Below are 23,982 nucleotides of genomic sequence, written 5' to 3' on the forward strand. Positions count from 1 at the left end.
AATCATGCAAAATGTATTTCAATATTGGCCATCTTGCAAAAAAAAGCAAGAAAAGTAAAGAAATTGACAAACAATATGCTTCAATTTATATTCAGAGTTCATCAGTTCTCTCTCTGGAAATGGATAGCATTTTTCATCATCAGTCCTTTGGATTTGTCTTAGATCATTGTATTGATCAGAGTACCTAAACCTTCCACATTTGATCATTGTGACAATGTTGCTATTACTATGTACAGTGTTCTCCTGGTTCTTTTCACTTCACTTCTCATCAATTCATATAAGTCTTCCCAGATTTTTCTGAAACCATTCTTTTTGTCATTTCTTATGGCACAATAGTATTCCATAGCCATTCCCTGTTTGGTAGACATTCTCTCAATTTCCAGTTCTTTGCCACCACAAAAAGAGCTGCTATTAATATTTTTGTACTTATATGGATCTTTTTTTCTTTCTTTGACCTCTTTGGAAAACAGTCTAGTAGTGGTATTGCTGAGTTAAAGGTGTGCACAGTTTTATAACCTTTGTTTGTAGTTCCAATTGTTCTCCAGAATGGTTGGACCAGTTCACATCTCCACCAACAATGCATTAGTGTCTCTTTTTTTCCACATCCTCTGCAGCTTTTGTCATTTTCCCTTTCTGTCATGTTAGCCAATCTGATAGACGTGAAGTAGCTCAGAGTTGTTTTAATTTGTACTTCTCTAATTATTAGTGATTTAGAGCATTTTTCCCATGTGACTATTGATAACTTTGATTTCTTCTTTTGAGAACTGCCCAACCAAAAAAACCAAAAAAAAATTATCCATGTTGCCTCCCATGATATTCTCTTGTGTGGTTGTCAACTCTTCCCTTATCCATAGATCTGACAGGCAAATTTTCCATGCTCCCCAATTTGCTTATGATATTGTCCTTAATGTCTAAATCATGTGCCCACATTTTGACTTTATCTTAGTACATAGTTCTCACTTTATGCAAATTTGTGTTAAGCAAATTCAACTTTACAAAAAATTCTGAAAGAAATTTGCGTTCCAAAAAAGCCCCCATCCATATTAATTTTGTTGTACTGTAGTGTGCCCTATCTCTCTGGTCCTGCCCCTTGGCTCAGTGCTCTGTGGCACCCCTCCTCCCCAAAAACAAGATAAAAGAAAAACCCTCCAAGTGAAAGCAGAAGAATAGATACTCAGATAGACCACCACCTCTGCTGGCACAGGACCTAGGCTTGGTTTGAGATCTCTGTGCTGGGAAGAAAAGAGACCTTTGCCCCATTCCACCCACCCTTGTCTGCCCCTGCATATCTGTCTTCCTTACTGCCTGCTTGTTCCCAGGCATATAGCCTTGACTAAGTAAATAAATATAGGTAGAATTGTCATTTTTATTATATTGATTTGACCCATCCATGAGCAATTACTTTTTCTCTAGTTTATATCTATCTTTATTTTTTGTGAAAAGTGTTTGTAATTGTGTTTATTTGGTTTCTGGGTGTGTCTTGAGAGGTAGATTCCCAGGTATTTTATACTGTCCACAGTAATTTAAATGGAACTTTTCTTTCTATTTCTTCCTGCTGTTTTTTTTTTGGTGGATTTATTTCATATCTTGCAACTTTTTCAATAGTTTTTAATTGCTTCAACTACTTAGTTGTTTCTCTAGGGTTCTCAAAGTATATCATCGTATCATCTACCAAGAATGATAGTTTTTTTTCTTCATTGCCTATTTTTATTCCTTCAGTTTCTTTTTTCTTGTCTTATTGTTATAGCTAGTATTTCTAGTACAGTATTGAATAATAATAGTGATAATGGACATCCTTGCTTTACCCCTTATCTTACTGAAGAGGCTTCTAGTTTATCCTTGTTACAGATAATGCTTGTTCATGGGTTTAGATGGATACTACTTAATTATTTTAAGAAAAACTTCATTTATTCCGATGCTTTCTAGTGTTATGAATGGGAAGGAGTATTGTATTTTGTCAAAAGCTTTTTCAGCATCTATTGATATAATCATGTGTTTTGTAATTGAAATGGTCAGTTATGCTTATAGTTTTCCCCAATATTGAACCAGCCCTGCATTCCTCTTACAAATCTAGCCTGATGATAGTATATGATCCTTGTGACATATTACTGCAGTCTTCTTGCTAGTATTTTATTTAAAAAATTTGTAGCAATACTCATTAGGGAAATTAGTCTACGGTCACATTTGTGTAATAGTGCTGTTTACTTTGGAGGAGTGTTTGCTATTGTAAGTATTATAGTTCTGTGTTACAGGTTTTGATAGTATAGTTTGTTTTGAGTGCTGACCAAGTGATAGGTTCTTTAGTTTTACTAGGAAAAAGAGGAGCTTTGAAAAAGGAATAGGACCATTGTGTAGGGTGGAAAGAGTAAGGAGAGTAGAGAATGGAGAAAAGGAAAAACTTTTCTACTCTTGTTTTGCTTCCATTTTTTCTGACAAAAAGAAAGATCCTTGAATTTGAAAGAGCTGAAGAAAAATGACCAATGGGAATTTACACTCAGGTCAAATGGCAGTGGTAAGAGAGCACCATAATGAGTTCAGATCACTAGTCCCAGATAAGCTACTTGTTAAGGTACTTGACAGAGTTGGCAGAACAATCCCTGAGATTGTGAAGAGCAGAAGTCATAGCACAGGACCAGTGAAGGGCAATGGCACATTTTCAAAAAAAGGGGAAGAGAATAGAGACCGAAAACTCTAGTCCCAAGATCATGACTTAGAATTTTGGCCACATTATAGACTATATTGTTAAAGGGTTGGCTAATGAACCTCGAGAAAAGGAAGTCATGATTATGAAGATATAGCAATTTCTCCATGCCAGATACATTTCCTTTGTTTTTCTGATAGGATAAACCAGGGGAATGTTCTATATGTAGTTTACTTAACTTTTAGAAAAGTATTTGCCAAAGCCTCACATACTCATGGATAGGATGGGTAAACTTAGGTGGATACAAAACTAGTTGAATGGCTGAATCAAAGAATAGCCATTAATAATTTGATATCACCTTGAAAGGAGGTCTGTAGCAGAATGCCCCAGATACTCAGCACTTGGCCAGGGGCTGTTTAATATTATCAATTGCTTAGAAAAGGGCATGAATAGCATGCTCATAAGACTGACAAATGAGTCAAAGCTGGGAAAGTTAGATAATAGGTATAATTGGATTTTAAAAGATCTTAACGTATTTGAACATTGAGTTAAATGTAGTAAGATGGAATTTAATATGGATAAATGTAAAGTCTTTCAGTTGGCTTAAAAAATTAAAGACTTGATCAGATTCCATAAAAGTCAATGATGTAGTACAGTAGACAAGAAAGCTAGTCTGCTTTCAGAGACATTTCCTGTTCAGACTCTGGGCTGGTCAGACTACAAGTACAATATTGCTTTCTGCCCAGGGCACTGTATTCTCATAGGAGCTCTCATAAGCTGGAAAGTATCTTGAGAAGGGTGGCCAGGGTGGTGAAGCGCTTGAGTTCAAGCCATATAAGAATCAACTGAGAAAAACAGGGATATGAAGGGAAGGGAATGAGTATTTATATAGTACCTTCTATGTGCCCAGGCACTGTGCTAAGTGCTTTACAAATTGGTGTTGTTGCTTGTCCTTCGTTATCAAAGAGGACCAGGACATCAGGATATAACTTAATCTTTCTAACAACCCTGCAGGGTGGTGCTATTGTTATCCCTATTTTACAGGTGAGGAATGAGGTAAACTGAGGTTAAGTGACTTGCCCAAAGTCACCCAAGGGATCTGAGGCCAGACTAGAATGGAGGTCTTCCTGACTCCAGACCCTGTGCTCCACCCAAAGCACCACCTTGCTGCCTTTGGGAATTAATAACAACAATAACAACAACAACAATGATGATAGCTAACTTTTATACAGCACCTCCTATGTGCCAGGCACAGTGCTGAGGAAGGGTTTTACAATTATTATCTTGTGTGATCCTCACAACAAACCTGGGGAGTTGTTGCTTAGTTGTGTCGGTCACGTCTGACTCTAAATGACCCCATTTGGGGTTTTCTTGGCAGGGATACTGGAGTGGTTTGCTGTTTCCTTCTCCTGCTCATTTTGCAGATAAGGAAATTGAGGCAAACAGGGTTAAGTGACTTGCCCGAGTCATACAGCTAAAGCCAGATTTGAACTCAGGAAGATGAGTCTTCTGGATGTCAGGCCAGGCACTCTACCTGAACCACCTAGCTGGAGGCAGGTGCTATTGTTATCTCCATTTTACAGATCCTCCTCTATAAACTGAAGCAACAGGAGGTTAAATGACTTGCCCAGGGTCACATCGCTAATAAGTCTCTGAGGCCAGATTTGAATTCAAGTCTTCCTGATTCCAGGCTCTATCCACTGGGCCACCTACTTGCCAATTTAGCCTGAAGAAGATAAAATTTAGCATTTACAAGATAACTATCTTCAAAGCTTTGAAAAGTTGTCAAGTAGATAGATTAAATTTGTTCCACTTGCCCCTAGGGTAAGGGGATTTATGCAAGTCATTGATAAAAAAAAATATTAAACAGCACAAGGTGGGCTGCAAGGAAGCAAAATTAGGTTTGATTTCAGAAACGTTTCTCAACAATTTGTAATCCAAAGGGAAAATGAACTCCCTCAGGAGAGAATGAGCTGCTCTTCATGAGAGGTCTTAAAGCAAAGGCTGAATGATACCCTGTTGGGTACGTTGTAATCTGGAATTCCTGGTCAGGCATGGTTTGGACTACATGGCCTCTGAGGCCCCCCCACATTGTCAGACTGGGATTAATTCTCTTTCTTCTCTGATAGCACTGCTGCTGGGTGCTCCTGCAAATACAGTTGGTGCATAAAGGGGCTTCTGTGCACACTTAACCTCTATCTTCTGTAGCCCTAGTACTTAGAACAGTGCCTGACACATAATAAATGATTAATAAATGCGTGTTGACTGACTAACTGACCTGGCACATCTACCCTGCCCCAGTTCTCAGTCCACTCTCATGAGTCCCTGATTATGGCTTCCTGCTTCCTCTTCCTTCTGGCTGTACTCCACTCTTCTCTGCCCAAAGGCTTTGCCGCTTCCATTCCAGCTAAAATCCTCCCACAGAAATCCTTCAACCTGCTGGCTCAGCTCTATCCTTGCTTCTCCCTTTCCTCATTGTTAGGGAGATATTGTAGTCTTTTTCCTTGAGTTGTGTTTGTGATCACAAATGACCCCGTGCCGCTTGACGATCCAGATCAGAAAAGCAGCAATTACTGGACTATCATCAGCATTGATCCCCCAACTCACAATGAATTTCTTGAAGACCCTCTAGAGGAGGAAAGAACATTGAAGCCCTGTTGTTCCAGAGTGTTCCCTCTATGTATGCCTTACTACCACTGTCCACTAAATCTGTGCTCTAATTGCACCCCTTCCTCATATACAGACTCTGTGTATATTTGTGACTTGGAAAAATGTTTTTTAAGTTTTGTTCTTGCAATGCCATTTGAATAAATGTCTTTTCTAAAGATCAAATTGAGTCTGATTGTTAATGGGAAGCACACAGGCAGGGGCTCATGAGTTCCAGGGTTAGGAATAGCCATCCGTAGGATTACCTTTACAACCCAAAGTATCAGCAACCCCTATGGGGAATCAGTGTGAACAAAAGTTAGGGGACTGACCCCAGAGGAAGGCCATTACATTTGTTTTTTAAAGTTGTTTAAACCAAGTTGTCACTTCAGCAGAATAGCTTAAGGGACAGAAGAAGATCCTGAATTTTAAAGACAGGATGCAGGTTGTCTCTTAGGGGGTGTCAGATTGGGTTGTCATCTCTGATGTCCCAGGCAAGAAGATGTTAGGTACTTTCTGAGAGGGGAACTTGAGAGACCCAGTGACAAATAGGAAGTGCAAGCGAGGCACATGGAGGTTTATGTAAAGGGAAATGGTGGGGGTTTTAGGCAGGAGGAAGGAGCATGTTCAGAGCAGAGCAGCCTGCCACAAGAAAGCCTTCCAAGACTCACAGAGGGCTGTCAACTTCAGGTTTTTTAGACTGTCAAGCTCGCCTATTATCTCTCTGTGGCAAAGTGAGTAGTAGAGGTGCAATTTGAAACCCAGATCACAGGATCATACATGCAGAGCTGGAAGGGATTGTCGAGATCATCTAATTCCACCTTCTCCTGTTTGAGGATGAGGAAACCGAGGGCCGTGGAAGCTATGTGACTTGCCCAAGCTCACACGAGTAGCGAGCATCAGAAGCAGGCTTCTGACTCTAGAATCAGGGTTCTTTCTAATGTACCGTGCTGTAAACCCACTGCCTTTCAGTCAATCGGTATTTTTAAAGCATCTACTATGTGCCAGGTATTGTGCTGGGGAGTACGAAAAGAGGCAAAAAAGCCAGTCTGCCCTCAGGGGACTTGCAGTCTATCAAGAAGTTCTGCACCATGCTGTCTCCCAAGAAAGGGCAGGGGTAAAGAAAGCAGAAGGGGGCTCGTCTCTTCCCCAGCACAGAACCTGACCATCGTTCAAAGCCCTCTTCCTTTTCCCAATTGTCCATGGTTTTCTGATCTTCCCCCATTCTACTACTCTCCCTCTACTCCATTTGCCTGAAGTCCTTAGTTCTTTCTTCTACTTACTAGCTAGGTTATTAACCTCTCTGAGCCTCAGTTTCCTCATCTGTAAAATGGAGATACTAACACCTATGTCACCTGTGGACTATGAGCACAGAATTCTGAAAACTAAAAAATAAATATGACCTGTTAGTATTCTTTCCTCCCCTCCATTTCTCTTTACTGAAATGTAGGCAGAGAAAGAGCAGGATATGAAAGGATAGGAGAGAATATCAGGGAGGGGAGCCGTGCCATGTCTGTCTTTATTATTTGTATATTTCAGATTCCATTTCACTAAGTGTTTGTTTCTTGGGTTTTAAAGCCTCACTGTTTGATTGAAATCCTTTAAACCCATGCTGACTAAGCAGCCCATTTGTTCAGGGTTTCATATATATATATATATATGTATATATATATATATATATATATATATATATATACATATATATATATACATATATATACACACACACACACACACACACACACACACACACACATAAATATATATACCTATATATGTATGTATTATGTCTATATTTAAGGTACTGTATGATACTTTTTACCTGAAATTCTTTCAGAGGGCTTAATTACATGGTACAGTAATAGAGCCCTGGACTTAGAGTCAGAAAAACCTGAGTTCAAATCCTGCCTCAGATACTTATTAGCTTGGTGGGCAAATTATTTAGCCTCTGTCTGCCTCAGTTTTCTTATCTGTAAAATGGGGATAATACTAGCACCCGCCTCCCAGAATTGTTGTGAGGGTCAAATAAGGATATATGTGAAGTGCTTTTCAAACCTTAAAGCAGTCTACAAATGTTAGCTATTCATTGTGAATCAGTATTGGGAGAATGTGTTTGTGTGTGAGTGTTTGTTTTGTGTATGTATTTCTAGAGAAGACAAGGTGCCAGAAAGAACTGGGAGCCTCTTGGAATTTAGGAGCTGTCATATTTCTAAGGTCCAGCTATATCCTCTTCTGCTATTGGACATTTTTCCATCCCTGAACCTACCTTACTTACCCATCTGTGGGCTCTATTATCTATCTGCCCTACACCCCACTCTCCATATTCCCTGCTTTCCTTTCATAGAATCACAGAATCTCAAACCAGGAGGGGATGAAGTGTTAGCTAGTTAGCAATGACTATGTCCCTAAAGGGTGAGGAGACCCTGCCTCTTTTCCTTTTGTTTTATTCTATGTACAATAAAGCTGAAGTATGCTGGGTATCTAAATCAATATGGGGACAGAGGGATGGTACAAAGAGAGGGAACTATGTCCGGGGTAGGAGCAGATCTGAATTTTAATTATCTTAATATTCATATATTACTATAGCACGAACACAACATAAAACATAGTCAAATGAACATAATAGCAAAATAAAAACTAACTCAAATCTGCAGTAATTCACATGTACAGCATGTATGCAACATCATAACATCTTTTTGTTTTTGGCTGGCAATTAGGGTTAAGTGACTTGTCCAGGGTGACACAGCTAGTGTCAAGTGTCTGGTCTGAGACTGGATTTGAACTCAGGTCCTCCTGACTTCAGGGCTGGTATGCTATTCACTGTGCCACCTATATGCTCTTAACGTCATACAGTCTTAACTTGTAACATAACTTAGCCAAGTGCCTGGTTTAATAGGCTTAGTTCCCTTGTCACTGACTGATCTTTCTGCTTCTACACTCGAGCTGGTCTAAATTGGTATGGACTGACCATCAGGATCATTGTAGACTTGTGGGTCTACACCTGGGCTGGCAGCCATTCCCTGTGACAGGGGTGGGGTGGAGTTGGTGAGTGTGAGAAAGGACATCTCTTCTGACTTCTTCAGGTTCTATTGAGGCTTCAAGCCCCCTGGGGCACTTGTGGCTTCCAGCTTTGAGAAGAAAAATGTATGAGGCCAGCCCCACTTCAGGTTGCTGAAGGAAAAGACTGGGAAAAAGCCAACATGAGAGGAGCTGGCAATCTCCATCATGTCCCTACCCCAGCTTGCTACCTCGGAGACTTTGGGGGACTGCCCCAGGGATAAGATCTGGAACACTCTCTGTTGAGCGAGCTATTAGCTGGCTCCCAGTGAGAGAACTCCTTTACTCTGTGTTGTCTGATATATATATGTATTCTCCAATGTATACCTTCTCTCATTTCTGTTTGCTACTGATTTGGAGAAATAAGTTTCTTGGGAAAAAAAAACACCACAAAACAAAAAAAGATCAAACCAAAACCAAACAATTAATATCCATATTTTAATACTTTAATTTTATCTCCTAGATTATATCTTGGACATCAGTAGCATTTCAGAAAGGACAAGCTGATTTTTAAGCCCAAATGTGAAGTCTGTACTATTTTAGGGCAGCAACTTGAATATTTGTAGATTTTGAGTGATCTTTCAAAATAATATAATATCCAGGAAAGATATTATGGACTGGGAGTAAATAAAATGAGATAACATTTGTAAAATACTTAGCACAGTGCCTAGCATATATAAATGCTTATTCCATTTCCTACATCCCCCTCTGCCCACCTCTACCCCCTTTTTTTAACCCGTTCTGGTATAAGGTTTTTGTGCTTGTGTGGCAGAGAGGAACAGTAGAGTGCCATCTGCTGACTAAGTCAGATATTGCATTCTGAGTTGTTCAAACCCCTTGACTGGAATTCCCTCCTCCCCCCCAATGTGAATGCACAGTGAGATCAAACTAAATATCAATACCCCAAGTGAATGTTGCACATGGATTCCAAAACAGAGTAGACACTTCTACCCAAGATACCTCTTATTTCTACTTCATGAACCAGTTCCTTCCTATTGGTAAAACTCAAGTCTAGAATAATATTTACCTCATTGCTTCTTCTAACTTTTGAAAAATTAAAGCATTAAGAAAAGTTGAGAATTTGTCAGCAACTTTGCTTTTAGGAGATAGAACTCTGGAAGCTATCTGGAGAGTCTAAGTACCCTATCACTAACCTATGCCTTCATGTCAGCTTTGTGTTCTGTTTCTATTTCTCATTCACTTCCTTCATTTTGACCTGGTCTGTAGTGTCCTGCTACCAACAATATTGCTTTGGTGAGCTTCTATTGGTTCTCACCAAATACTGTCAGTGATACTTCTTCCTTCTGGTCTGTAGAGTTCCTTACAGGAATATATTTTCTTTCTTTTTTAAAAAAAAATAATTAATTTTGATTTATCAACAATCACTTCCACATGCTTCTGAGTTTAAAATTTTTCTCCCCCTACCTCCTTACCACCCTCCCCAAGACGGCACACAATCTGATATAGACTATACATATACATTGATATTAAACATATTTTCACTTTGGTGATGTTGTAAGTAAGAATTAGAACCGATAGGAGGAACCACCAGAAAGAGGAAACAAAACTCAACAGAAGAAAAAAAAATCGCAAATAGTATGCTTTGATCTGCATTCCAACTCCATAGTTCTTTCTTTGGATGTGGATAGCATTTCAGGAATATATTTTCTTGATGTACAATAAGTTTACCACTACCTTCTTCCCAACTTAATCTGTTTTTTTCATACAAAGTGTACCTTTCCATATGTCTTTTCTGATCATGAGTCATATCACAGTAAGTTTTTTCTCTACAAATTCAATTTTGCCTTCTTACATTAAGATCTTTAGAATAGTTTATTTTCTACCTTTTTTTGTTGTTGTTCTTGGTATTTCTGCTTAGATAGCTGACTCCATAGGAAGTATTAACCCCTCCTTCTTGTATACTGTTTCTTGTCAATTACTTGGCCTCTCTATTAACCTTTTCTTTCCTATGTTATGCCTAATATGTGCTGTAGTATCGGACTTAATGTTAATTTCTTTCCTATCTCTCTTTTTTTCATTTTGAAGCCCTCTTGATCAGATCTGTAAGTCTCCAGGCCAATAATATTTTTTCTGGTACTTACAAGACGTCCCTGGTCAAGGACCTGTCACTCGTATCTTAAGTCCTGGCAATGCTCCAGGACTTTGTTGTCAAATGATGAGAAATCTCTGCTCAATTTCATTTTTTTTTTTGTCAGCATATCTTTTCCTCTGTTCATTCTGTGTTAATTTTCAAAAGAATTTACTGATTTGGGGTATGTGTGTGGGGGAAGATTTTTGTTGATTGAATAGTCAATCACATTTTTAGTAAAAATAAAACATAAACACCAGAACAACAACAACAAAGTGCAGCACTTGTAACTTCTGGTCCTTTTAATCACAATTACACATAGCTGTAAGCAAATATATACACTTCATTTTGAGTTCTTTCATTTTGAATGATTTTACATAGACTTTTCCCTATTTCTGTATACACTTCATGTTTGTTCTTCTTAATGCCAATGTGATGCTCAATTTCATCAATATATTCCAGCCTGCCCTGTTATTCCCCAAACTTTGGACATGTAGGTATTTTTTTTAGCTAGTGTAAATGTAGCATACTAAGAAATCTCTGCATAAGCAGATTGTCTTGTATTTTGAATGCTTTCCCTGTAATACATTCCTAGTAATGGATAAGATCAAAAGACATGATTAGATTGTCGACTTTTATTGTAAATTAACTGATAGCTCTCCAAAAAGATTGTCCTTATGTGCATTGCCACCACTGGCATTTGAGTGTACCTGCTTCCCCACACTCTGCCAGTAATGGACTTTATATATTCTATCTCTCTCCACTCTCTTCCTCTCCCCCCTTTCTCCTCTCTTTTTCTTCTGTTTGTTAATTTAATGTGAAAATAGAGGACAAAATATTATTGATCTTTCCTAACTATTTTAATTTGCATTTGTTTTAACATTTGATCATTTTCTCACTTTATTATTTATTTTCCTTCTTTGTTGAATTGTTTTTTAAAATCCTTTGACTATTTTTGTCCATTGGAGATTGGGTGCTACCATCATAGGCTTATATTGTATTACCTATACAATGTGGAACCCAACATTTATCCATCATATTTATCATGGATATTTTCTTTTTATCTTAGTTTTATTACTTCTTGTGCCGTGAAAGTTTTTAGTTTTTATATAACTGAACTTTATATACTTGATCTATAATCAACGTTATTTCTGCTCATTTCTGATGATTCACTTGTAAAGATTTTATCTCCCTTTCATCACTACATCACTACATTTCTTTAGACTTTTATGAAAATGTTATTTCAGTTTCTTTGGAATTTATTATAGTGTTGGAAGAGGAGTGACCAGACCAAATTATCACCATTGGAGTGATTTCCTAATTGAACAAAGGGAAGGGGCATTGTTTATAAATTTAGCTATGACCAAAACCCAGGGAGTCAGAAGCCTACCAGAGCCAAGTCCAGTACATTGGGTCCTGAAAAGGACAGATGCCATTTGGGGTTGGCCGTAAGAAAATGTGGACGTCAGGCCAGATATTAGGGCATTCCTGATGCCACGAAGTATCTGATTGGACTGACATATCCAGGGAAACTAAACAGAGCAAGAAATCTTTTTTGGAGAGCAACCGAGCAATTCACAATGAAATGTGAGAGAGCCTATTCCTGGAAAGGTAATTTTGTTAGTGCCTACCATATGCTGTAGTCTTATATAACTTTACCCTTCCCTTTTAAATAAAATATCAACTTAAATCAGTTAGTTTGGGGTTTGGTTCACAATTGTGAACTAGAGGATGAGATTGGAACAGGAAATTAGGGACTGATCAGGGATTGAAGCCAGAATACTGAAGGCGGTGAGAGAAGGGTCAAGCTGTTCTAGTTATGAAATTGGCAGGGACCCGAGGTATGTTCTCAAGGTTTGCAAGGCTTCAGCTATGCCTTGGATGGAATGCTTCAGGAAGTCCCCCAAAAGACAGTGCCTCGATGCTTTTGTCATGGCTAGGCCGATCAAAAAGGAAGGCATGTGTTCAACTGTTATGTAACTGATTTTGGCTCACCATCCATTGGGGGAGTGAAAGTGCATACTGAAGCATATGCTGGCATCTGACGCTTTGCGAGAAGCAAGATGTTAAGAGTGGAAAAAACATGGGGATTGTTGTCAGAAGCCTTGATTTTAAGTCTCAGCTCTGATACTTATTGGCTGTGTGATCACTGGCAAGTTCCTTAACAACTTTCTGAGGTCTCATTTTCTCTTTTTTTGGGTAATAATAATAATAAGACAAGACTTTATGCTGCCTGACTCACAGAGTTGTTGTGAAGTGATTGCTTTTTGTAAACACGAAGTTGTATATCTCTATTTCTATTTCTATTTCTATCTCTGTCTCTATATCTTTATCTCTATTTAAATAATCTCTATCTCCATGTATTTCTCTATCTGTATCTCTGAGCTACTGCTCTGATACCTCAGTGTTGTTTAGAGGTGATAATGGGCTTTCGAAGGCAATGCCATCCTGGCATAAACTCTGGCAGATTCTACCAGGGTAGAAAGACTTTAAATAGTCCTGGAGACAGTATGCAGCTACCCTCTGAAGACTAGCCCAGCTAAATATGGAGAGGCTCATTTTAAGAATGTTAGCCAGAAGACAATGCTTTCTTTGGCCATGAATATCCATGAATCAAATAAAAATATCTTAAATATCATTGTTGTTGATAGAAGCTCTGATTAGTAAGCTCTTAGGCATTATGTAGCAAAAAATCTGCTTCAGCCGATCTTGGTAACTCACTACATCCCTCCATGTGGAACATTGCACTCAGGATAATTTTCTGACTCAGTTGTAATTCAGACTTGCATTATTGGATACATTGGATTTATGAGCAACAATTCTATTTCTTATATTTATATTTTACAATAATATCATATATGAGAGAATCACAAATTGAAAGCTACCCTCTTTCACTGTTACTACTATTATTTTAAATTAAATCTAACTTGTAGTTTTTTTAACTTAGAGACCTAAATATAGTTTTTCTATGCCAAACTCCCCCATAAGCGTGATTAAATAATCCCTCTGTGAGTATATCTTTACTTAGTTTTTTTGCAGTTTAAGACCCCAGTGTAATGCTGCTATCCTTAAGATATTTTCCAGGATTTAAAACTATCTTTCTACGAGCCTATTTTCTTACATTCATAATGTACAATGAATTTTGTAGATCCTTCCTCATCTTGGCACCCTTTCTTTAAAATCAGTTTAAAAATGCCCTTTTTTTCCTGCTTACATGCCAGGTAGTATTCTGAGTACAAAAAAGATTTAAATTGCATCTTGTCATCATGGCCTGGAATTCTCTCTTGGTAGAATAAGACATCCTGTTCTTTGCCATCAATTTTGTCTGGGGCAGCACCTTCCTGTAGAGGAGGAAAAAAAAAAAGAAAAGAAAACATTCTAGATGTTGTTATTATGGGCCATAGAGAGTCTGAGGAAGGAAAATCCTTGTATAGATACCACACTGAGGCAGAGACTTCTGTTAGAATATGGGAAGGAAAGTCTCCGTGTATGTGAGTTACCTCCATGAAATCATGTAGCTCCATCCTCTGTGCATTCATGCCCCTTATTACACTTTTGGGACATTCCCTGCCTCTCCTCTACCACCTAGATGAGACTTTATCTGCTGCCAGGCAGATAGCACTCCAGGAGGGCAATAGTCACTTCAGATTATGTTCCTCCATCAGTAGGGACTGGAAGATGATCCAAGTAACCCCCACTGCTCCCTAGCCCCCACCCCAGGCAAAATTTTATGGCCTAGCTGCTCACTGTCCAATCACCTCTGGTCATGCACTCCAATGTTACTAATTGACCAGGTGAGATGAGACTTTATATCACTCCTAAACACTCTGGGAGATTCTATAACATTTCTTAATGTTTAAAAAATTAATATGGTCGTGACCTTGGAGGCAGCACTCTGTCTGGGCAAGCCACTCACCTTTCCTATTCCTTGACCGTTATGTTGAGCACTTCGGCTTAGCACTCTTCTCCTTATGCACAAGTGTACCTATGCACTCTTGTGTGGGTGCACACCCACCCACCCACACATACCACACATATCACACATCACACACACCATACCCACACACCCATCACACACACATACACAAACATACACCACACACACACACACACACACACACACACACACACACACACACACCCCCTCCACTTAATAGTAATTCCTCCCTTCTTCCCTCCCCCCAACTCAAATCTTTCAATTCCAGGAAAAAATTCTAGACCAGATCATTAAAAAGATAGTTGATGAGCATCTAGAAAGGAAAACAGTAATTGCAAACAGCCAGCCTGACTCTGCCTCTGAGTTGTAGGTCTTTAGCTGGTACTCACTATAAGGTAAAAAAGATTGAAATTTTGCCTGGCTTGTTGAAATCAGTTTCCTGACTTTGTAGTCCCATGCACACATAAAATCAACATATAGATCTCCCCATCAGTACAAAGACATCTCTCCCTCTTTTTCCAGGCACCTCCCTTAAGCTGCTGTTTTGTGAAATGCAATGGGATGAGCAGAAGCTAGACTGGTCTAGAATTGAGGAGAGCCCAGCAGCATCCAGGTGGCACAGTAGATAGATCTCAGGCCCCAAAGTCAGGAAGTCCTGAGTTCAAATGCAGCCTCAGACACTTCCTAGCTGTGTGACTCTGGGCAGGTCACTTAACCCTGTTTCCCTTACTTTCTTCATCTGTAAAATGAGCTGGAGAAGGGGATGGCAAACCATTCTAGTATCTTTGCCAAGAAAACCCCAAATGGGGTCATGAAGAGTCAGATGCGACTGAAATAACTCAACAAGAAGAAGAAGAACCCATCTAGTCTTCTATTTCATATCTGTGTGACTTTGGGGAAATCATTAAACCTCTTGGCTTTATATTCTTCATCTGTAAAAAGGGGAGTTAGACTAGATGAGTCCTAAGGTCCGTTCTAGCTTTGAAAAGTCAGGTTCTGTGTTTTCTTGCATTTCCTACCTCACAGAACTTTCCAGAGAACCAAAGGAGATAAAATACTTTGTAAGCCATAAGGCCTACACAAAAATTAGCTATTGCTTTTCTTTCTCCCTTTGATCTTGGCCTTGGTGTTCACTTTAGCCTAATTTGGTCTGGATCAAAATTGAATGGGGAGGGAGAATCCTGCACAGCTTTATTTGCCTTATAGAATGTTAGAAGTGGAAGAAACCATCAGCTAGGCTCATTCTAAGTGGATTTCATAGCTTAAAACAGGGGTCATTGGGAAAAAAAAACAAAACCCCAAAAACTTTTCTATTTGACTCTGAGATACTTTAAGTGATTTTCTCCCCCTTGGGCAGATTTGCTTTGTTAACTATCTTTAACTGAGGGCAATAGCTATGTCTTTGTTCCGGTATTTGGCAGATATCCCATGCATGGAATGCACTCCCCCATCTCTTTGCCTCCCTCAAACCTTTTCTTAGAATCTCTAGTTTCTTTTATGGCTTAGCTCAAATGTCACCTTCTTTGCTTATCCCCTCAGTTGCAAGTACTTCTCTCTCCCAACCCTATACTTTGTATCTATTTTTTATATACTTATACTGTATATATGCATATATGTTTATATGTGTACACATATATGCATATATGATGTATAAATATAGGACAAACATTTTTTCACTTTTGTTTTTGTATCTCCAGTGATTAGCATTGTGTCTAGTCCATAGTGGGTGCTTAATAAATGCTCATAGGTTGATTGATATTTGGAGCACACAATGGATGTGTGAATAATGGAGAATTGACTGCATGGACATTCATTCTTGAAAGGGTGATGGTCTATGCTTTTGAATTTCCTGAGTGAGAAAGATATATGTCTCCTTTATGGATGTGGGTACTATTTACTATCTATGTGAGGCAAACATTTGAGATCTATCCAGGAATGACACATTGCTGGGGGCTTTGTGAACTGACCTAGGGTTGTGTTGCTAGTTGCCCTGGCAGTGGTGCAATGACCAAAACTCTAGGTGTGGAGTTGGAAGACCTGGGTTCAAATTCTATTTTCTACCTTGGGAAAGTTATTTCACTCCACCCTGAGCCTCAGTTTCTTCCTCTGTAAAATAAACTGGGGAATGGGGGTGCTAGATTAGATGACCTCTAAGGTCCTGTCCAGCTCTAGAGATCCTATTCCATGATATATGTGTTAGCTAATTGTGTAGATGGTGTGGATTTTGCAACAGGTACTGGGCACAGACCCAGCTATGGTCCCAGCATATAGCTGATGCTGCTCGTTGAGTTAGGCAGGTATGGACGACTCTCTGCTCTTATGGTTCCAGCCTTTGTTCTTCTTCCTTTGGGAACTGGATTTGGACTTTGAAACAAGTTATTTTTTTCCCCAAGTTTTCCTAGACATGAAACTAAGGACAAACGGGCTCATTCTTACCTTAAAATGAAGTTTTTTGTCTTTGCAGGAGAGTGTATAAGTCTTTTTTTCAGTCTTCACAGAGATGGCTACAGCTAACCCTTTGGGGAGGGTCTCTTTATAATGTTGTATTATAAATTGAGTCCGAGGTGCATTGGCTGAGGATAAACATTTATAAATTAGAGTTCTATTCAGAAGAATCTTTACAGCTCTTTAGCTTTTAAGAATAGTCTTTATGGGATAGTCACAGAAGGGACTATGAAAATATTGATTTTTGTGTGGCTTATTAAAATAAATAAGGTAACTGAGATTTGGGATAAAAGTACATCCTGGAAATAATAGTCTAGAAAGCTTAGCATCTATCCCCAATAAAATCCTTTAATGGATTGAAGGCTTTTTCAGCCCAGTTCTTCTAGGAACTAGAGATCCATTTAGAAGTCATTACCAATTATATTGATTGATTTTTTTTTTTTGCTGATATTACCAGAGGATCTGGTCTTGTGAGTTTATTGGGATAGGGAATTCCTGGCTGAGGGATGAGTGATCTTGGTGACATCAATGCAAGTTGGCACCTTCTTTGCAACTTACAGTCTTAGGGAGGTGCCTAGAACATTGAAAGGTTAAGTGACTTTCCCAGGGTCTCACTGCCTATATTTGGAAGGATTGGGACAAGAATCCAGGATCTTTCTCCATGCAAGGCCAGCCCTTTCTCCACCATGCCATACTACTTCTTTTTGCTAAAGTTTTAAGATTAATATACCAGAAGAATTTTGTATGTATGCATGTATATATGCATACACATCCATTTATGTGTTTATATGTGGATGTGTATGCATATATATGTATATATTTCAGCACATCATTTGACAAGTCTGTTTATTTTTGTGGATAAGAGTAAGGTGGGCTGAATGGTGACACAGCTGGTTAGTTTTGTCATTGGTTAAATATTGTGCTGTATTTATTAATAGATCAGGCAGGGTTCAACTAAAGACACAGGTTTAGTAATATGCCCTGTCTTTGGCCATATTTTTATGTTAATGACCTTGATAAAGACGTAATAGTAATGTCCAAAGACGGCTCAAAGTTTGGAGGGATAATTATTATCTTGGGTGAAGGAATTAAGATATAAAAAGGTTTCAATAAGCTGGAATAATGGACCAAAATCAACAGGGCTAAATGTAAAGTCTCTCATTTAGGTTAGAAAAAATGCAATAGCCCAAATACAGAATTGAGGAGAACAGGCTTTCAGTTCATATAAAAAAAGACTAGAGGTTTCAGTTGACTGGAGGTTTAATATGGAGACTATCAAAGAAGTCAATGCAAACTTAGGCCACTTTCAATAGAGTTACTGTGTGTAGATTAAGGTAGGTATGGTAATAAATCCCCTCTTCATTTTGTCTGAGTCATATCTAGAATGCTGTGTTGAACTCTGGGTAAAGCTTTTAGAAAGGACATTAACAAGCTAGATTTCTTCTAGAGGAGTATCACCTGGATGGTGGTGTGGGGAGAGGTCTGGAGACCAGGACATTGGAGAATGTTTGAAGGAGCAGAGTACATTTAACCAGGAGAAGAGGAGAGTAAGGAGTAGGGCATGGCAGTGATTTTCAAATATCCAAAGGGCTTGTCATGTGGAAAAAGAATTAAGCCTATTCTGTTTGGCACTCAAAAGGAAACACTGGAACACTGTTCTGGAAAGTCAGATTTTGATGCAGCATGAGGTAGAGCTTACTAATAATTAGAGCTATTTGGAAATGGAATGAGTTGCATTGTGAAGGAGCGAATTATTGAAGGTTCACGTAGAGGTTGGATGACCATCACTAAGGAACACTTGTAGAAAGGCTTTCTGCATTAGGTAGAAGGCTATAAATCAGACTAGATAAATATTAAGATTCCTTCCAATTTTAATATGCTTTGACATAATTCATTTAATGATTGCAAAGGCTTCTATTTAGCCAATGGGAGTCCATACTAACAGCATGCTGTGGATCAGATTACACTCTTTATTCTCTACAACAGATCTGTATGTGCCAGCTGGGATTCTCAAATGAAAGCCCTTGCAGTGTGCTCAATAATCAAAACCCACATCAACAGCCAGAGGAATAGGTGCCCTTTGTTATTAATGGAGTTGAGCTGGACCTATTCCTTTCCCTTCTTTTTAAGTTTGAGGCTAGCAAGGCCTGGAGAGGTCATTGACAACATGGAACAGAGGGAAAAGGGCAGCAGTGGTATGTATGGTAGAGAGATCACTTATCCAAGAGTCAGGATAGATATCTAGGCTTTTAGTCCTACTTAATGTGTTCTTTGACCGTGGGTCATAGCTTACTCTTATGGCCCTGTTTTTCAAGGAAGGATTTTTCTCTTCCAGGAAGTGAGAGAAAAACATCTCTAAGATCTTTTCCAGTCCTTTAATTCTCAGATTTCTGTAATGGTGGTTCAAAACAAAAACAAAAACGAGCAAACAAAAAACCCAAACATACCTGTAATCTCTGAATCAGACATCTCCTCAAATACAGCCATTTTCCCTTCTTTGACTATTACAAGAACTCTGCCCTTCATGTTTCGTAAGATGGCACAACGGTTCCCTTTGGGAATCTTGCTGAATTCCTGTTTAACTGTTTTAAACAAATATGCATTAAGTACACACTTAGAAGTGAGAGATTTTCATGTCTATTAGCAAACCTCTCTTAAATTTCAGTTCTCCAGAGTGATTAATGGTAGTTTCCTGATACAGAAGAATCTATGATAAAGTGGGGTTTCACTTTTAACCCTTTTAACAAGAGAATGACATACATAGAGAAAGGTGCATTCTTTAAGGAATATGAATGACTGCCTCAGCAACACCAAGCAGAAAACAGGAAATTCCTTCCTATCTATAGACTGTACGTTCCTTGAGGGCAGGGGCTATTTTTAATTTTTGTCATAGTCCTTTGCACCAATAATGTTTATTAAAGTCTTGTTGAATTGAATTAAATTGAGAGTGTAAGGAGCTATTCAGGGAAATCTCTTGATCAATTTGTTTGCATTCTGGTAAAGCCTCTGAGGGACTGATTTACTGAAACCCCTCCCCCCAGCTTCAGAGATGACAGCCTCTTAACTAATAATTATAGGAAATGACAGCAGGTAGGGAAATGGTGACCTAGGGATAGCTCCTGAACACAGACTTACAGAGATAGTGGAAGAAAACATCACAGTTGCATATGTTTTCAACAAGGTAGCCCCAGAGATGTAAACTACTTGGCCAAATGGTGTGTATTACTAACTCATAGCCTTCCAGAGAAAGAAGAGGGAGTTCCTGGCAGCACCAGCCTTGTCAGAAGATAAAGATTATGCCTGTAGCTGTGCACCTAGAGGCCTGAGCCAAGGGACTGAGACATGATATGGGAGAGTTTCCAGTTACCATGAATTATTAGGACAGTGCAGGGCCAGTGGGAAGAGGACTACCTTTCTAGAAATTCCAAGTTTGTTTTACAGTGAGTAAGTCCAGACTTTAGGATAGTGTCATAAACCTGGAGCACTATCATATCACTGAAGTAGAAAGTGAGACTCACTGGAATATTCGAGAGTTGTCTCTCTAACAACTTCAAGTTTATTTTTCTTCCAAGAAAAGTCTAAGGCACAGGCAGTACTATGTATCTGAGGGACTATACATCCCTGAGAGGATGGTGTGTCTCACTGGAGCAGGAGGGAGCCATTGTATGTGGGCTACCATGAAGCCTTTATGTATTTTTTGCGTTTTCTCTGGTGTGAAATAAAGGCTTTCCTATTCCTGATGTGTATTATTACTTTTAATGCTTGTTTGGGAACTGGAGACCTTCTAACCTAGATCTTTAAAAATTAGACACAAACTATTTTATTTTGAGGTTTCTAGCAGAACCTCTGAGTAAAGGTAAAACAAAGTAAAGGGATAGTGATTTGGGGGGCTGTCTGTGTAAGCAAATAATTTTGAGTCTTTGATCATGAGTTACATTATGGAAGAATACTTAAGAAAACTGAGAAACTATTGACATTGAATAGCGCCAAGGGACTGATGGAGGGACCAGGGCTGAACAAAGAAACAATCATTCCCTCCTCCCAAAGGGGCTATCTGCTATGTGTTTGCTTCTCTTATAGAGATTTGCTGGCTAAGGAACCAAGCAAAAATAAGGTTCCTCTTGTCTAAATCATTTTCCTTGAAGGAAATCTCCCTCCTTCCCTCCCCACCACGTCCTCCCTTCTCCATTTAGGGACGGTCTACTTTCCTGTCTTTAGGCGTGTCTCCCTATTTCCCCTATGTGGGCTCCAAAGACCAGTCTCCAAATCTTCTGCCCCATTCTTGAGAACCATGACTTTCTGCTTGGATGAAGCCAACATGAAAGTATACCTTCACCTCACATAAGGGAGGTTCAGAGAGCCAAAGTGTTTCCAGAGCGATGGTGAACACTTTGCCACATTCTCCTCTCTCCCTCCTTGTCTCTGCTTCCTGACTACCCTGACTTCTTTCAAGTATCTGCTAAAAGACTACTTTCTGCCAGAAGCATTTCCTAGTCTCCCTCAATGTTAAGGTCTTCCCTCTGTGAATACCTTCAGTTGATCAGATATGCTTATGTATGTATGTATATGTGTGTGTGTAATCTTGTTTGTACATAATTATTTGCATGTTTTCCTCCCATTAGATAGTGACTCCTAGAGGACAGACACTGTTTTTTTTTTCCTCTTAATTTATGCGTATCCCTGGTGCTTAGCACAGTGCCTAGCACATACTAAGCACTTGTGTTTGCTGACCACTTTATCTTTTGCATCAGTGGTCCCAATGGGAGTGACACTGAATGCATAAGGTCCACACCCTTTTCCGAGAAGGAATCCAGCTTCCCAAACCAGATCTGCTCCAAGTACAGACAATATCTTTCAGTTCTAAGTATGTTGGCAAAGGCAGGTGGCTCTGTGCTGCCAAGCAACTCCCCCAGTTTAGACAGAATAGTAGAAAAAAATTAATTCACTCTTTACCTGTCTCTTCAGCTAAGGAGAAAAGAAAGAGAAAACATTCCATTAAATTCTTGGAACAAAACAAGCACATTTTCATTTCTTAGCTCTTTCTTTCACCCTCCCCCTCTTCCCTCTTTCCCCACCATTTTCCATAGCTTCTATAGCTGGGTACTGTCTCATTTAGGAAACCTTTTCCAGAGAACTGAAAGGATTCCATTTAGGTCCAACATCTTAGGAAACTGAATTGTGAAATTTTAATTCAAGTTTTGTAAATTCCAGCTTTCAGTTTCCCATAGGTCAGAGGAACTGTCTTTAGATATTTAATTGCTTTTATTCCTTAAATGGAGATACTTCCATGGTGGAGGGAGGCATAGGGAATGAAAACCTATCCATAGAAAATTATGTGAAGTGGATTCTCTGGGGTAATCAAAATGATACCTTTTAACTTGCCAAAGTGTTTTACAAACAGGTAGCCTTCATTTAACAGAAAGTCACTTAAAAGAATTCTGGACTAAAGCATTCATAGTATGTCACCAATTTCCCAAGAAATATCACCTCTCAAACTTTTTGGAATTTGAGTGTTGTATGGTAATGTGGGCCAGATCGGTAGCTCTTATAAGTATTGTACTTAACTTTAAGCCCAGATTTTTCAGGTAGAATATATCTTCAATGTTACAATGGAGTCATTGGCAAAATAAGAATACTCTGCACAAGATGATGATAGGATAGGCACTGGACCTATAATTTAATTGGTATTGGGAGCTCCCAGGTAAGGAAATTGCATTCACCAGTAAAGGTCAGGAGCCTTTCTACAAATTATTTCCTAGAACACAGATACAATTTATGTGTCAGAGTCAGGACCTGAACTAGGTCTTTCTTACTCCAAAGCCAGATCTCTATCTATTATACATCATACTGCCTTTATGTTGACAATGATGATGATTCACTTCACATAGCTCTGAGGGTTTATAAATCACTTTTTTTTTTTCACAACAAGCCTTGGAGATGAGCAGTAGAAGAAAGAGGAGGGAGTGTTGAAGTTAGGAAGATCTGGGTTCAGATTCTACCTCAGGCCCTTGCTGGCTGTGTGACAGAGTAAATTATTTAATCTTTCTGAGCTTTAGTTTCCTAATCTATAAAATGAGGAAGTTGGGCTTGATAACCTCTCACGTCCCAAACTGATGAGCCCAAGATCTCAGATATTAAAGATCTTTACAACAAGCATTCTTATGTGTCTAAGTTATTTACTTATAGCTGTGGGTCTGTTCTGTCATTTAGATTTATATAGATGTGTAGGGATACTTACCTATTAAATAGAGGGTGTCGTCTCTAAGATCTAGGTCCACAATGTCGATAGAATTAAGATCGAGATCAAAGTTCATTTCTGCAGCACAAGTTGCTACTGGATGATCAGCTGAAGTTGCCATCTTAACACCTAGTGGAAGCAGAGACCCAGTGTTAAAGGACAAATAAGGTTCCCGTGACACCTCGTACTGTCTCCGAATTTTCTCCTTCCTTATATTTATTAGAATACTTTGTTTAGACTTCCTCCTTTCGCACCATCACATTCTACGTTGAATCATGTTTATTTCTGTAGATGTCTGATTCCCCTTTCCCCTCAGATAGATAGTAAGTTCCTTGAGGGCAGAGACTATATAATTTTTCCCTTCTCTTTTTTTTTTTAATTTTACATTTGTATTTTTTTTTTTGGACTGAGGAAATCATAGAGTATTTGCAGTAAGGACAGCCCAAGTTGAATGTTGTGCTGGGGCTGGATGTTTTTGTTGTCATTGAGTTGTTTCACTCTCTGTGACCCTATTTGGGGTTTTCTTGGCAAGGATACTGGAGTAGTTTGCCATTTCCTTCTCCAGCTCATTTTACAGATGAGGAAACTGAGGCAAACTGGGTAAAGTGACTTGCCCAGGGTCACATAGCTAGTAAGTGTCTGAGGCCAGATTTGAACTCAGGAAGATGAGTCTTCCTGACTCCAGGCCTGGGACTTTATCCACTTCGCTACCTAGCTGCCCTTGATTCTGCATATTGTGTTTCTAATCTGTTCTATGGATTTTTTTTTTTAACTATTATCAAATGATTTTAATTATTTAATTGTTATCTGGTCCTAAGAGATACTCTTCCTTCCCATCTTGCTTTTTTTTTTATTAGCCTTGAAATTCTTTTATTCTCCAAAATGATTTTTTCCCCCCTAATTCTACAAAATTGTATTTTGATAGTATG

General features: G+C 38.9%; 1 protein-coding gene across 1 annotated transcript; it reads right to left on the bottom strand.

Moving 5' to 3' along the window:
• Positions 1 to 13,534: 13,534 nt before the first annotated feature.
• LOC110210731 (interleukin-18-like) lies at positions 13,535 to 23,174 on the bottom strand. The gene is made up of 5 exons (XM_078146539.1): positions 23,054 to 23,174; positions 21,769 to 21,774; positions 19,263 to 19,397; positions 16,807 to 16,943; positions 13,535 to 13,774 (listed from the first exon to the last, which is right to left on the bottom strand). Exons 1-5 carry the CDS (start codon positions 23,172 to 23,174, stop codon positions 13,535 to 13,537), a joined length of 639 nt encoding a protein of 212 aa, XP_078002665.1.
• Between the last annotated feature and the right edge of the window lie 808 nt (positions 23,175 to 23,982).

Source organism: Phascolarctos cinereus, unplaced genomic scaffold (assembly GCF_003287225.1).
Source record: "Phascolarctos cinereus isolate Bilbo 61053 unplaced genomic scaffold, phaCin_HiC Scaffold_726;HRSCAF=1367, whole genome shotgun sequence".
Lineage (NCBI taxonomy): Eukaryota > Metazoa > Chordata > Mammalia > Diprotodontia > Phascolarctidae > Phascolarctos > Phascolarctos cinereus.

Bases quoted from the DNA above. Each gene is read 5' to 3' on its own strand.
- LOC110210731 (XM_078146539.1), bottom strand. From the start codon at position 23,174: ATGGCAACTTCAGCTGATCATCCAGTAGCAACTTGTGCTGCAGAAATG. The intron at 16,944-19,262 runs GTATGTTTGGGT...GTTTATCCTCAG, and splicing joins GTCTGATTCAGAGATTACAG to CCAATGCACCTCGGACTCAA. The intron at 13,775-16,806 runs GTAAGAATGAGC...CCTCCTCTACAG, and splicing joins ACAAAAAACTTCATTTTAAG to GAAGGTGCTGCCCCAGACAA.